Source organism: Pholcus phalangioides, unplaced genomic scaffold (genome assembly GCF_987345545.1).
Source record: "Pholcus phalangioides strain wild (caught in Gottingen) unplaced genomic scaffold, Ppha-v1.0 ptg000004l_1, whole genome shotgun sequence".
Lineage (NCBI taxonomy): Eukaryota > Metazoa > Arthropoda > Arachnida > Araneae > Pholcidae > Pholcus > Pholcus phalangioides.
Window position 1 is genome coordinate 11,367,903 of NW_028301597.1, and position 16,298 is coordinate 11,384,200.

At 37.9% G+C, this 16,298-nt stretch overlaps 1 protein-coding gene across 11 annotated transcripts in view; it reads left to right on the plus strand.

Moving 5' to 3' along the window:
• The window catches only part of LOC149086538 (S1 RNA-binding domain-containing protein 1), a 542,948-nt gene that overhangs the window by 45,943 nt on the left and 480,707 nt on the right, over nucleotides 1–16,298 (plus strand). For 10 of the 11 annotated variants that reach the window (XM_089256006.1, XM_089256010.1, XM_089256011.1 and 7 more), the window contains one exon: nucleotides 11,893–12,003. The exons of the other annotated variant lie outside the window; for it this stretch is intronic. In XM_089256006.1, coding sequence (XP_089112132.1) covers nucleotides 11,893–12,003 — 111 coding nt within the window. Of the gene's footprint in view, nucleotides 1–11,892; nucleotides 12,004–16,298 lie in introns of those variants that run through there. 11 annotated transcript variants of the gene reach the window in all.

Here is a 16,298-nt window from a genome sequence, read left to right on the forward strand (position 1 = left end):
TACTCATGTCTTTGTTAGCTTGTAACAATCTATTTTCTTCCAATACTAGCTCTTTAGCGACTTTATCAAAGAGGAAATCTTTCTCAGGCCATCTATATATAGTTTGAACTATTCCTGAAAATTCTTGTGGGAGATACCTTATCAATTGAAAACTCTGATATAAAGGTTCTAATGCATGTCCAGCATCTTCTAATCTTTGTACGCAATTTCTCAATCTAGCACAATATAACCCTATAGTTTCTGATCTCTTATCAAATCTAAGTGAGAAAAATTCATCTAATAATGAGATGACATGTGCTCTTGTATTTGGCTCAAAGTACTCTTTTAGTGTCATATATGCAGATTTCCCATCAGTATTTTTAGCTATCAAAGTTCTGTACTGAGGATCAACTGCATAATATATTGTTGAATATGCCCTATTTTTTCTCAAATTATAATCCAATACTTCTTTACGTGATGCAGTTTCATCATCCAATGGAGGTTCCGTTTCATCTATGAAAGACCAACAACCCGTATCCATGAGAAGGACCTTAATATCATCTATCCAAGTATGCCAATTGTCCCCATTTAAGACCTTAATTTTTACATCCTTCGTCTCCATAATGTATAAGATTATAATTTATAAGCATACACAAAGAAATAAATAAAACAATAGAGTATAATAATGAAATTACCAGTAATTCATTTCTTTAAAAAAAATGTTGCAACGAGTATAAGCATATAATACAACCTTGCCAGCAGTCTAGTACCATAATTTTCTGCGGCCCCCGTCGAAAAAGTCGTATTGTAAATGAAAAATCTTAGAATTTTTCTCATACCTGAAAATTTCTTCATCCTGTTATTAATTCAATCAGTTTTTAATTCAGCGATGTTGCTGTTGACAGACTGATTAGTAAATCCAGTTTTTTTTTTTTCAAGTTCACTGATTGTCCTTGATGAAAGCAAATCGGCTACGACCTTGAGCGGAAGAGGCTGATCAACGAAAACTGCGAATTTCAAGATGATTGTGAATATGCACTTTCGGTGAAAACTACGATTCCTTCCCGGTAATCGGCAGAGATTCTTGGTAATCGGCAAAATGAAGGGCTCATCGGTCCCATAAGCTTGATAAAGGACGAATACGCTAGTCCCGATGAAAACGGCGATCGGTGAAAATACGATGTCGAAGATCCCGATGACCTTGATCGGTAGCAATTCCGATGAAGCCGGCGATCGGTGAAAATACGATGTTGGAGATACCAATGTCGAAGATATTACGGACGGCAAATAGAAGTTTCCGCTTTAAAATTATAGTTCGCCGATCGTTGTCGCAAATGCAATGAGAAAAATGTGGGCATGTTTGCACAAAGGACTTTTTAACTTTCCGATTCAAAAACGTAACTTAACGTTTAAAATTTCCGATCTGCACTCGTGGCTGGGCCCATAACCCTTGTTGGCAAAGTGTGGTTATGCGCGAGTACAGACGGAAAGAATACGAGAATAATGATCGGCAAAATAACGGATTTATTTAACGACAGCATATTGATCTCCACTAGAAATCATTGAAAACTAAAGTCCATATTACGTCTAACATAACTGATGAAACAACGCAAACATAACACTAAGACAAGAACCACAAAAAAAACAGGATCCCAAACAGTTCATATATATACACATTACAAAACATGTGTGATCGCGTCATGATTTGTTTACGGTGGAGTTCCTTTAATTTGCATGAAAAATAAATAAACCTAACAGGTACCATGTCTGTCCCAAGACCAGTGCAGTCTTAACGCATGGACTCACCCGGGCCTCAAGAGAATGCGAGCCTCGTAAAAATGAGACCCAGTTAAAATTTTCGAGAATTTGCCAGGTGGGATCTCAGGTAAAAATTACTTGGCCCGGGGACCCATGATGCTCCAAAGACGGCCCTGCCCAAGGCAACCAAAAATTAGAATTATTTTTTTCAATAAATTGAAAATATGTTTATATATTTTTTCAATTTCTGTTAATTTAAAATGTCTCTAGGACAGATGACCTGTGCCCAGAGTCGTCTTAAGAGCATTGTGGGCCCCTGGACCAAGTGATTTTTCTGAGGCCCTATCAAACAAATTTTCGAAAATTTCAACCATATCTCATTTTTGTGAGGCTCTTTTTCTCCTGAGGCCCCCAGGCCGTGCCCAGGTGGACCCATGTCTTAAGACGGCACTGTCTGTCTCCCCCCCCCCCCCTCATAATATTCACATTAAAACTGTGAAATTCTATTACAAACCGATAAAGTGTTGGAAAATGGGTTTAATCATCAATCAAATGATAGTTTTGTTCGTCAGTTCTTTGAAACTGTGGTGAGATTCGTTTTGTATTTTATCTCACAGATGGCGCCACTTGTAAAGCTGACGCCATCCTATTGTCACACGGGAAACCACAAGATTGGCGATCGAACCATCAAGCGAGTAACATGTCGCTCCCGTAGATTTTTGTTTTGTCATATGTTTCGTGTAAATAAATTATTATTTTAAGAAATGAATTAATTATCCAGAATCTTCATTTTATACAAATCACGCAACCTACAAACCAAAAAACCATGCTAACAGGGCCATCTTAAGAGCACCATGGGCCCTCAGGCCAGATGATTTTTCTGAGGCCCTACCAGGTAAATTATAGAAAATTCCAACCAAATCTCATTTTTGTGAGGCCCCTCTTCTCTTGAGGCCCCGCACCGTGTCTAGGTAGGCCCATGCATTAAGATGGCACTGCATGCTAATGCGTATTGTGAAATCGAATAATTCTATCACATGTATTTTAGTGTTTTGGATTGGATTGTTGATAATTTAGTTGGATTCGCGTTTCAAGTTCTCCGATAATTTAAATTGACAACCATCACCACAGAGTAAAGTCACGGAACATTTGAGTAAAGTGTTTTAGAATATTGGGGAAGCTTACATTGAAAACAGAAAGTGATACAAATACATAATGCAGGAGTTATCAAACTGTGTGCTGCGGCACCCTGCAAAGGTTTTTTGAAGAGACTCTCTGTTAAACTGCTCTGTGGGGAGCCGCGGATAAGAGGCCGTTCAAGTATTACGTCATCATTGATGAGGGGAGGGGGTTTCCCGATTTGCTGACTTTTTTAATGACGGGGGGGGGGGGGTTGGATAATGCTTACGTCATCAACCACCCTTTATGAAAATATGAGTTAGGATTCATAGGGGCAGAGCTGATAACAAAATTTTTCTGACAAGGGGAGGGGTTCAAAAATGCCTAAAAATTTGCTTACGTAATACTTGAACGGTCCCTAAGCGTTGATTAGAGAAAGAGGTGTTGCGGGTGGGAAAAGTTTGAGAACCCCTGACATATATAAGATGCCCCACACATCCTCCAATTCTGCCTGCACTAGGATCTTTGATGGGCCCCCAGGCCAAGTGATTTTTCTAATTCCTATTTTCTAATTTCCCTATTAGGCAAATTATTGAAAGTTTCAACCAGATCTAATTTTTGTGAGATTCGTCTCTTGAACCCCGAACCGTGCCTGGGTGGGCACGACCACCTGGATAACTAGGTTATATAGGAGGTCGTGGGTGGGCCCATTCTTTTTGACGACACTTCCCGCCCTTACCTAAGGGGCCTGATGCATCTCAACAGTTTCAGACACGAAAAATATTTGCCCGATTTTATATATTTGGTGGGGGAAGGAATCGGCATCCATTATTTCAAAATATACAAGAATGCTGTGAAATATTCATACAGAAAATGTTAAATACACAATTCAATAAATTAACATAAAAACTAGCAAAAATCGAGCACTGAGTAATCTTAAACTAATGAGAAAAAAAAAAATCCTGAAACTGTTAAAAATTTTGGACTTGATGAATCAAAAATAATTGAAAGAAATAATTCCTGCACCAATAAAAATTCATAATTTATGGGGGGGGGGGAATATTTCAGAATTGTTGAAACTTCAGAATTAATTCAAGAAGTAATTTCAGAATTCACGAAAGCCTCCAATAGTTTACCGTGAGTGCGGGGGCCCACAAAGCACGGTGCCCAGTGCGACCGCTCCTGTCACACTCCTAAGAGCGGCAAGAATTGGGGGGGGGGGGGGGTTGAGACTAAATAGATGCTTGGATAGTCAGTGAATATCTGTTGTTTCATCCAAAACATCTCGTAGGCCAAGTAGGAGGTGGATTTAAGGACGGGCGCACACCCTGGGGGGGCCACAAAAAAACCCAAACATTTCACTTTTTTCTAATTTAAGGGGGTCCAGGATTTACTTTTGTGACATCTGCCTTCCCCCCAAGCAGTGGCGTAGCCAGGTTTTGGTCCGTGGGAGAGCAAAATTCTGAAAGGCGTCATTTTTTTGTTGGAAGAACTTAATAAATTTCACAATTTAAAAAAAATCAAATTTATTTTGTTTTTCAGTTGATGTTATTTTTCAAATTATAAATTAATTACTTTTCAATTATGTGTTTGTGTGTGATTAATGTATTTTAATTTTTTAATTAATTTTAAATTTGATTTTATGTTTTGTGTACTTATACAAATGCAAACACCAAAAACAACTGGGAAGTCACCCTAAAAGGTAGTTGGAAAAAATTTAGATTAAAATATTAAAAAAAAAATGATAGCAGAAAATAAAATATAAAAAAGGAAAAAAAAAAAATATTTTTCTCTTTCTAAAATTCTTCCAACACATGAAAGCACAAAGAAATCTTTGTGGTTCCATTTAATCGTTTTTATCATGTTACACTCTTTTCGTGAGCACGTATCACATGTACACTACTTCTACTTGATCGTGCATGTACTTCCAACACTTATGGAAGATAGCAAGACTGATTTATTGAATTTCTAACAAAGTAATGCACGCCGGAAAGTTATTTCTTATATTATTCATGACTGTAACGTATATATGATGTCATAGTTATGCATGGTTTCAGTTCGACAAGTTTTGCCATCTGTCTTCAATATTAGAAGTAAAACTGGCAGATGCCTGAAGTTTCACGTTATGCAAATACCACAGTGAAAGCCTGCCTGAGGGGCGCGGTAGCCCGGTCGATAAGATGCTCGCCTATAAAGTGCCAAAGGATGTTTAGAGGTGTCGCGAGTTTGATACCCGATTCGTCCTCGTCAGAAAACTTTCCTGACACAGGGGTACAACAAAAAAACGGCGACTTGACCGCAGCAAAAAATTACTGCCGCAGGGAGTCCTCCATCGAGGGGTTAGCGCACCAACCTCTCGATGAGTATAAAAAACAAGCCTGCCGTTCGAAATCAGCAATAAATTGTAGGTCCCGATCTAATTAGCCCTCGTGTGCGGAAAATGACCGTGGTGCGACAAAAATGATCAAAGCCTGCCTGCTCTCTGCGGGAAGGCTTTCCAAACGCAAGCGTTAGTATTCGTACCCAGAAATCGAAAAAAAAAGACTCGCTCTGGTCATCGTCACTGTGCCACTAGTGCGGTTCAAACCAGGGTAAATCAGAACCTCCTGGAGATAGAAGGCCTCCACACTCAGCTTGTGACGTCAGTAAGCAGTCCATTTTCCCTCAGAATATTAAGGGGGAAAAAAATCCCTGCATCGTTGTGAGGAAAACAAATGTTCAGAATTGGCGATTTCTATGCCCCACATCCAATCACTACGTCGTATTTGTGAGCCAATCAGGAATATTCTATGCCAAAATAAGAAGAAACGAAATAGGATGCTGTGTTTCAAAATGTGGCAAACTTGCTAGGTAGTCTGAATGATGTTTATGGCAAACACTGCAGAGGCCTTTTATCTCAAGGAGGTGATGGGTGAATCCACCATGATGCCCACATGATCGCAGTGGTTATCACATACTACTAGATTGCAGACGCACAGAGGGTGGCCTGAATCCAAAAAGGCTTAGGAACCACTGCTTCAAACGAATTAGTGTGCTCCAGAAATTGTCGCATGTGTCCGTAATCTATTTAAGTATCTGTGAGGCGTGTTTGTAATGCCACTGCTCATCTTCCGAATCGAAGGGAAAGTGGCAAGTATATGAATCGATTGAAATATTTTTTGTTTTATTATCTACCGGCTTCCTTTGGAGATGCTATTTCAAGGAGAGTTCTCTCTGCTCGAAGTTGAAAAACTTAAAAAAAGGCATTGTGCATATTATATGTATATTTATTTCTAGGGAAATAAATTCATGCCATGTGTTTTATATAACAAATCAAAAGAATGGAAATATGTCTAGTAATGAATGGTACAGACTAGGGCAGGGGTTCTGAAACTTTTTCCATCCGCGATGTCCCGTTACTTTAATCAATTCTTGTCCACAGCTCCCCAGAGCAGTTTAACAAAGATTTTCTTTGAAAAACCTTCGGGATGCTTCGCGGTGCCCCCGACAAAGGTTGGTGACGCACAGTTTGAGAACCCTCTGGACTAATAAGTTCTTGGATTTTTCCCCTCGTAATTTGACCAGAGGGCCTTTCGGGCAAACCTCACGACGCCATAGTTCATATTAGAAAGTATCGTAAGCGCTCGGATAAGTGTTTATTAAAAACTAGATAATCTTTTAAAACTCAACGTTTCGTGGACACTTTGTTTTTCTGAAATAGTATCTGTATGTATGTATCTTCAGTTACTATTAAACTTTTCTCATAATACATAGACAATTCCAGGCCCGACCGGTCCAGGTGCTTCAAGTGCAAAAAGGACTTCATGAAGATGAGATCCAGTTGAAATTTTCGAGAGAGAGAGAGAGAACTGTTAGGCATGCATTTCTGAACAGGTAGAGAGCCTTAGAAAAGTCCTTTTGATGGTTGTAAGACGGCCCTGCGTAGACCACCAATGTGTTGTTGTGGGAAATAAATAACGCCAGGAATTCTGCTTTAAAAAGCAATGAGTATACACATAGTGCATTTTTATTATTTTATTTATGAAATATTCAACGGATTCCCAAAGTGTATGTGCTTATAGCTCATCGCCACCCTTTTTTGAGAAACGTCTGAACTCGTTGATGTATTGATGCGTGCTCATTTAGTTTTTGTAGTGGGTTTTTTTTACATTAGTCTAAGGGGTTCTCAAACTGTGCACTGCAACGCCCTTGTGTGCCTCCAATCTTCATCAGGGGTACCACGGAGCGGTGACCCTGACAAAGGTTTTTTAAAATATTTTTTGTTAAACAGCTCTAGGGAGCAGGTGGAGCTTGCTGATAAGCATTCAATAGGGGAAAAGGGCACCTCAGGTGGAAAAAGTTCGAGAACCCCTGCGTTAGGCTATTCTGGGCAGTCACGGATAAATGATGACGAAGTCGGGGGGGAGAGCCACGGGTGCCAAAAGTTTAAGAAATATTGGGATTAATTGGAGGGGAGATATATGTCATGAGTCGACAAACACACAAGCCATAACTTTTTGCAAGGGATAATTTCGCCGATTCGGCACACTGCTGTATATGCATAATGATGAAACAAACAGTGATTCGTGGAAACGAGAAACTACACCATGAAAAAAGGCAATGCTTCTGAAAAAGTCACATTTTAACGTAAAACTATATACTATCACCGTATATAATATAGTACAATATATTGTCGTTCAAATATAGAAGACTAATTTTCTCTACATATCAGAGCACTATTGCCCAAGATTATAGGTCTTTAATTTCCAGAACCCCCTTTTGTGTTCCACAATCGTGGGTTTTTTAGGGATCAAAAGCTCATAGCTGTTTTCCACCTTTTCTCAGTCTTTGACACTGCCCTATACACAAGCTAGTAGCTCTTGCCAAGGCAGATAAGCTGCAGATAACGTGGCATTTCTAGGCGTTATGAATCTAGCTAAGTCCCCCATTCATAAAGTGGTACTTCTAGCGTAAAAATTCTAGGAACTCAAGCTCTACCTAAGGCGCCCAAAGAAAATGTGATACTTCTTGGAGCTTAAATTTTAGCCATTACTTCATAGGTTCAGTGGTCTGTCCAACATAGGTTCCCGTGCCTAATTTCTTCAAAAGGCACCTTAGTCAATGCTCTTGGTGGCCCTTCAGAACAGAATGAGCATTTCGTGAACGTCATATCCTCATACCTATAAAAGGTATTTCTAGGAGCTCTGCCGAGAACGACCAATAGCAAGAGAAAAAAGAAGTGGGCAAGATTCTGCCCTTTAATAAAAGTGGGGAACAGAGGCTAATCTGAACATGCTTCCAGATGAAGAGATTGAGAGCAATTGTCAAAAATGGTAATGGAAAAACCTCCATTTTCTTTTCCTTCTCTTAAGGATTAGTACAAACCCAATCACTGTGAAACTGCAAGAGGCGCAAATATAAATTTAGATTTTTTCCTTACTCACATCATTTTAGTCAATGAAGGTAGAAAATGAAAAAGTCAATATTTTTCAAGTTTTTTTAAAGATCAAAAGTCATTTAGAAAAATAGGTGCCAATGTAGGCAAAATTTCGATTGGGGAGCAATCGCTCCCTCTGCTCCCCCCCCCCCCCTGGCTATGCCACTGCCCCCAAGCAAAACTTTTCACAGACTCTTCTGTAGTTAATTTACAGCTTTAAAAACGCCAAGAAATTATGGTAATTGTTCCAGTCGTGTTCCCATATCAGCCCTTCCCTTGTGGAGTCAAATCCCGAACTTGGAAATTGTGCGTCGCCATCTGCACAACACTTTTACCGAATTTAAGAGTTGAACTTGAAAATTTTTGGTAACATTCCCTGTTTAAACGACAGCGGTTAATTCTACCTGTTTAATTCTACAGTTAATTACACAAAAGAAAGCAAAAAAATAATAATTTAAATAAAAGCAAATTTATGTGGGGTAGAATCTAGTTCATCAGTATGTCACTATGAAATCCTTTGAACTTGGAAAAAAACAAATCTTAAGCATTTTTTTGCTCACATAGGAGCGTTTCATTATTCCAATAGTAGAGCAAATTTGTAATTATTACTATCTGACAAATAGTTCAATCTTACACGAATGGCAAGGAATGGTTCGATTCTCTACATGTAGTTGTTCATCCTACAGAGATGAGCGGGAGAAAAAATTACACACCATAGGAAGTCCAGCAGTACAACAGAAACGATTTTTTCTCCCTTCATATGGTAGGTATACTGTATATCTATTCAAGCAACAGCCAGGCTGCACACTTGTGTATGCTATCAGCGGCTCTCTTTTAGCTGAGTATTAAAAAGACCGACAGCTAAAATATTGTTAATTGAACGCATGTGTTGAATGGGTCTGCAAAACTATTTTTTCTCAGAGGAATAAAAAAAGCTATATCCGTTTGCAATTCTCATTTCCCCGTGGTGCCCATGGGCATCAGAGGCGGCTTTGATTTTGAACAACACAATGCAAATCACACGGGTATATGAATACAAGAAATGTGGGAAGAAAATGATAACATTTGGTTAATGGTGCCGTTTTTTAAGCAAAATTGTTTTGTCAACCCTAGGTAATAATGAGCAAGCCAGACGTCTGGAAAAGTGTTCAGACTTCTCAAACATGAATTCATTGGTGTCTTGTGGCCTGAAATAGGGCCAGGCATCACCTTAAAATTCTGATTCTATGTTTTATAGTTCATAGGTTCTCCATGGGTGAAGGGGGATGGTAGCTTTTACCGTTGGCAATGCGGGAAAGTAATGAAAAAAAAAAACCACGCAAATTGAAATAAATATAGTGATTTAATTAAAATACTTTTTTCAATTACTTAAAAAAACATTTCCTTCACTTTTCTATTGTACAACATGATGTATAATTTGTGTATGCGTATATGTCCAGAAAAGAGATGCACGAGACATTTTTGTCTCAATTTTCATGATGCATGCAATCAGTGTTTGATCTCGTTTACCGAATCATCTTTTCTTTCATGCACAAGAATCATCGTTGAGATGATGATAATCTCTGTCTTCTGTAAATATAGAATGCTGAAATGATTCTCCACATGCGTTCTGGAAGTAGAAGCGGAGGGGTTTCCTGGTGTTTTCGATGATAACTTCATGGTCATTGGCGTACGCAGGGGGGGGGGGTCTAAACCCCCTTGAGCCAAAATTGTAGCGTTATTTTGCAGGAAAAAACTTAAACCCCTCTTCGAAGGGAAAAAAATCTGAACACCCCCCCCCCCCCCCCCAGAGAAAATTTTGCTTACGCCTATGTTCATGGTGATAATTAAAACGTGTAGCTTATCTTTTTATTTGCAGTGATTTATGCATTTTTTTCTTCACAAATTCTCTCTCACACTGTCAGAAGTCATGAAAAATAAACAAATGTCGAACCATTTCTCCTTCGTCTCTGAATCTCAATATACATCATCTCATTTTACTAAGATGTTTTTTTTAAATACATGTTTCTGTGTCTGTGGTGTATTTGTTTATTTATACAGTCAAACTTCATTAGTGCGTCACCCGGTTAACACGTCACTCCGCTTACCGGGTCACTTTTTGGAAGTCCCAATTACCCTCAGGCAGAAATTGGCACAGCTATGTCTTATTCCGCTTGCTAAGTCATATTTTTGCGCTCCCAAGAGTGACTCATTAACGAGGTTTGACTGTACTTATGTTCAGCTTTGAATTTTAATTTTGTTAATAGCGCTGGAATAAATGATTCTGTAGTAAGATTTTTTTTTTGTTGGATAAACTTGCAATAATGACATAGCTTTGTTATCTCATTTTTTTTTTTTTTCTCAGCGTCTTTTTTTTCCGTTTTTTAATTTTCCGTACATTAATAAGGCTATTGATTGATGTTTTTATCCCTTTACACGGCATGATAGCAATAAGCTTCCTTATGATTTTCAGCAGTAAATGAGTATAAATGAATGAAAAAGTAATGGGTATAGAGCATGGGCAGAGATGCAGGGAGCATTGCCCTTCCCCCAGCGTCAAAGGTGGAGTCAACTAATCGAATGTATATATTTATATAGGAATTTACATCATTATTATCGTGCCCCCGGCAATAATGACCATGCCCCCCCCCCCCAGACTTACAAGTCTATCTCCGCCTATGGTATAGAGCAGCTTTTTCAAAGTGTGCGTTGCTGTTTCTAGGGGCATTGCCAGCCTTTATGTGAGGTGTGACAGCGAGCTTGATATATTTATTTGTGCACCTATTTATTCTTTAAAGAAGTTACAGGAAACTTTTATAAGGGAAAATATCTATTAATCTATCTTGAAGAGCCGCTGACGAATCATGAATTGGGTAAGGGAGCAGTGGTGTCGACAAACGTTTATGAACCATTGGTATAGGGAAAAGTGTTCCACTGAGAGAGGGATTAACTTTACAAAATATTTGGGCTTGTCAATGCTAAAATAAGAAGGCGAGATATCTTGTCAGTGCCACTCAAAGGGTTTAGATTCAACTGAAATCAGCAATGAAACGTACTGTCTCAGGTCTATTGCTGTGACTGCCGTTGTGGTATTCAGATTCTATTATGCTCATTTTATTCTCATGCTTAATGGATATACAGGGTGTATGGGAAAGTCCCTTGGACCTGAAATGACTAGCAAACAAAAGGAGCTACAGCTATGCAACTCCTCACAAGGAAAGGGTATTTCTTCAAAAATTTTAATTTTAAAAAAAGCTCTTTCAGTGCAATATTTTAGCTATGTTCTAATGGTGATTGGTATGATTGAATCATATGATACTGATACTATAGATCATAGTCTGTCAAACTTTTTGTTTCATCGCCCCCTTCATCAGAAATTTTTTCCTCTCATCGCCCCCAACTCAAGTAACCCCATAGGATCCTATGTTAAATCAGTATGTTCTATCGCCCCCTTGGACCATTCCATCGCCCACTTTGGGAAACACTGCTATAGATGATTGGTATTGCTTTAGCAACACCAGCAGATATGTTCCAGCGTCCCTGCATGTCTCCCTTTTTCCAGTCTGTGTTAAGCCGTTTTGAATTTTTCACATGGGTCAACAGTAACTTTCTCTCTTATATTTCAATTCATACATTGGCAGGTTGATGGGTTAAATCATGGAACAACATCTGGAAATAAGAAGAAAAAGAGGTGCTACGAGGATGAGTACTTCTGCATCAAAAAACAAAACCAAAATTCCCAGAAAGAGGAAGTAAGTTTATTCACTTACATTCACAAACTTCTGATGTCAAAAGAAATAAGAATTAATGTTATACGCTTCCTTCTCAATAACAAAAATTACTGTGATCAGTCTCCATAGACACAGTGAGACATTTGAACGATTCAAGTATGGAGTTACGATTAAAAATTTAATATATATTTATACCTTTTTCATAGTCACTGTTTCTTTAATATGACTTTTTTTCTGAAAAAGTGCATAGGCGTACATAGAATTTTCTCGGGTTTAAGATTTTTTTTCCTTCTGGAGGTGGTTTCTCCCGTTTTCCTGCAAAATAACACTAATCTTGGCTGGGGGGGGGGGGGGTTAGAATCCCAAAACCCCTTTTGCATATGCCAATGTACCCGTGATACAAATGCTGAAGCAGAAATAGTTTTATGAATCATCCCAACTGTCAGGTTTTAAATTCCATTACTGTTACTCTCAACTCATTTCACCTTAGATTTGTGAATTACAACTCAAAAGAAGAGATTTTTTTCATAAGTGAGAAATAATTCTAATGAAAAAATTACCTAAATTTTAGAAGGTTTAATTGAGTAGTAGTTTTGCTCCTCAATGCAATTTGAAGTAGTAAGATTTAATTTTTATGCGCGATTCAGGCATGTAGATGGGTATTACCAAACACTGCTGGAAAGGGCACAATAATAAATAACTTCATTTCAAGGATTCAACTTATGAATGGTTGTTTAAACTTTTATAAAACGTTAAATGTTTAGAAATAAGTAAAAAAAACCAATAGCAATCATTAATTGATTGTACTCTGATAATAAAACCTATCCACCATGCTTCACATATTTTATATCTTAAATTTTCTATGATGTGAATTTATGTAAAAATGAGGATGAATCAGAATTCATTCATCACTTGGCACCTATAGAAGATAAAAACTGACCAATTATCAAAAAAAACAAAAACAATTTTTTTTTGGAAAGCTATGTCTTATGAAATTTCTGTCACAGGGAGTAAAAGAATTTACATTCAAATGAGTTTGACAAATCTGTGTTGTTTGGTCAGACCATGATAACTCCAAAAAATGACTTTTTGAGCTGAAAGTATCACTCTATGTAAAAAAAATTGCTCTTTCGTTTGGTATATTCATGATATCCCCAACACTATCACAGCCTTCTCTATAGCAGTGATCTGAACCTGCTATCTGTCAACTTTTTGTATTAGATTTGGTCAGAACATGACATGTCATGTTCTGACCAAACCATTTTCTACAACCTCTGACAATAAAGTTCGGTGAATGAAGTCAGAACGGCCGATCGGCAACACTGGCGAAGCAAAATGCTGCACATGCATATCGGCAGGTGTTGACCATCTGCCGCCACCGTTGTTTAGTTGAGCATTGTTTGTGTTCCGAGAAAGACTTGTTTTACAAAGTGCTTGTTTAGTGTGTTGGTTCTTAACTGAGAACAGGAAAATGAACGAACAAAAGATCAATTTAAAATTTTGTTTTAAGCTTGGCAAGACACCGAAAGAAACTCAAGCGATGCTGGTACGTGTTTATGAAGATCAAGCACTGTTCATGAAGGTCAAAGCAGAAAAATCATGCATCAAAACGATGCTAATCACCTTTTTTGATAGTCAAAGCATTATCCACAAGGAATTTCTACCTGAGGGAACGACGATGAATGCTGCAAGGTGCATTGAAATTTTGACCCATTTCATGAAACGTCTACGCAGGGTACGACCTCAGTACGCACAACAAGGTTCATGGTTTCTTGTTCACGACAATGCTTGCCCTCACACAGCCAATATCGTCAAACAGTTCCTGGCAAAAAAGGGAGTGGTTCAAATTGAACATCCACCATATCCTCCAGACTTCGTCCTATTCCCCTGACTCAAACTCGCTTTGAAAGGAAAGAGATTTGACGATATTCGATATTCCTGACATCCAACGAAATGTGACGATTCTTTTGAACTCCATCCCAAAAGAAGACTTCTTGCAAAGTTTCCAGGACATGTATAGGAGATCTCAGCGGTGCATAGTAATGGGAGGTGACTATTTCGAAGGACAATAAGGTAACTTTCGTTAACATTTCATCTACGTTAATCTTGCAGGACTATTCTTACAGAACTTTATTGTCAGAGGTTGTATATAGTATTATCCGAGTGAAGACAATAATAGGGAGTTATCATGTTTGAACCATATAAAATATAAGTTGAAAACCTGTGTTTGATACACATTGATGCAGCGCTACCAAAATTCAAATGAAAATAATTCGTGGCAACATTGACACATATACACTCATTTGCATTAAATTTATAAAGTTTATGCCAATGTCACCAGAATTATTTTCATTTCAGTAATGGTAGCACTGTATCAATGTATCAAACAGATTTGTTTGGTGTTAAATTTTGGTGGCAAACATATGGTAGTTGTTTGAGTATGTAACTTTAATTTACATTTCGTATATATTTATATTCTTTTATTTCTCTGTATTGCCACTGCTTTTTATTATTATTATCTATGTTATTTTTCCCGCCTTTTGGCGAGTTGTTTGGTTTTGGCTGAAGTCTGTCTTTTTCTTGTGTGCTTCCGCACGTGTGTACTCATGTCATAGCTGCCAAGTCTCCCGAATTTTTCGGGAATCTCCCGAATTTTAGCTTCATCGCTCGACCTCCCGAAAAGTTCTTAAATCTCCCGAATTTTTACGAAAATCACAAAAATCCCTAATTGTCCCTAAAAATTCCCTACTTCATTAAAAAAAATCCCCGCTTATGGAAACAATCCCTAAGGAATTTCTTGTGGGGCATGAAGCCTCTTTTTTTTCCCTTTCGAAATGACGTCACACGTTGTAAATGGGGAAATTCCCTTTTTAAGGAAGTTTTACAAACCCTCTGATGGTAACAAGAAAGTTGTTTGTCTTATCGTGCAGGGAAATGGCTTGGCAGCCAATAGTCCTGGATAATAATCGAAGATTCTAGTGACGCGTATACGGTGAAAATTTCTTTTGTTGAAGTTACGTGCGTGCGATATAACAAAGCATGAATAATGATAAGCAAAAACATATTTAATCAATTTTAAAGATACTTATTCCGATGAATTTCCTTTCATCAAACGTTCCAGAAGAGGGCCGACTTTTCCTTTTTGTACAAGTTGTGTTACGGACATAAACATCGGTCATGGAAAGACTGCCATCATCACTCATGTGAAATTTAAAAAAAAACATCGAGTAAGTGTCACAAAAAGTCAGTGTTCTTCAAAAATTGACGCTTTTTTCCTTCATCTTCCGATGATTTTGGGGTCATTCGCGCAGAATGTTTGGTCACAGCGTTTCTGATTGAACACAATATTTATATTTACATCATTCAAGTTTTGACCTCCAATTTCACTTGTTTTTTGCGTAGGAATTTTATTCCCAAGGATTTAACTTCCATGTGTGTAAAATCCCTATTTTAATTTGACTTCAGTAGGGATTTTATTCCCTACGCTTTAACTTTTATGTTTGGAAAATCCCTATTTTATTTGGAAAAATCCCTATTGTATTTATTAGGGAGTGGTTTTAGCATAAAATACGGGTTTGCGCGAAAATCTCCCGAATTTTCATTTTCAAAAGTTGGCAGCTATGTCATGTTTAAATAAACTGTTTTCTATTATTTTTAAACCCTGTGTTTTCATTAAATAGAGGCAGGTTTGTCGATCATAACAGTGGTTCTTTAATCTATATATAGAAAATTGATTTTCTGTCTGTGTGTGTGTGTGTGTGTGTGTGTGTTCTCTATACAATTTTAGATAGATCGTCGTCAAATTTAGCATATATACCAAATGGGACCCGACTTAAATGATAGGCTACTTTAAAATTTCGTCAGAGCAAGGCAAATGCCCCAAATTGGCAAAAAACAGTAGGGCAGCAATGGTTTTCCGGCCTCAACAATCACTTTCCGAACGTTTTCTTTGGTTACCGTGGTTCTCTAGCAATGCGTTTAAGACGTGTATATGCCTTTACAATGGTTTGTCATTTCTTCAACGCTGTCAGTATATGTATAATATTTATGCCTTTATAATGGTTTGCCACATTTTCAATACTCCCAGTAATGAGGTTTGAGGGTCAGGAAAAGGGTGATCCTCATAGAAATCAGTGCTAAAATTGCCGATTTTAATGTAGAAATGCGGAAATTTGGTGGGGTTTTCTGTCACATCAATAATTTAAAAAATTGCATTCAATACTCGATTTTTGAAATATTGATTTGACTTAGAGATATACGAAGCCCAGGAGTTTAAATATGAAGTAATTAGCCGGACCTACTTTTGAATTGGATAT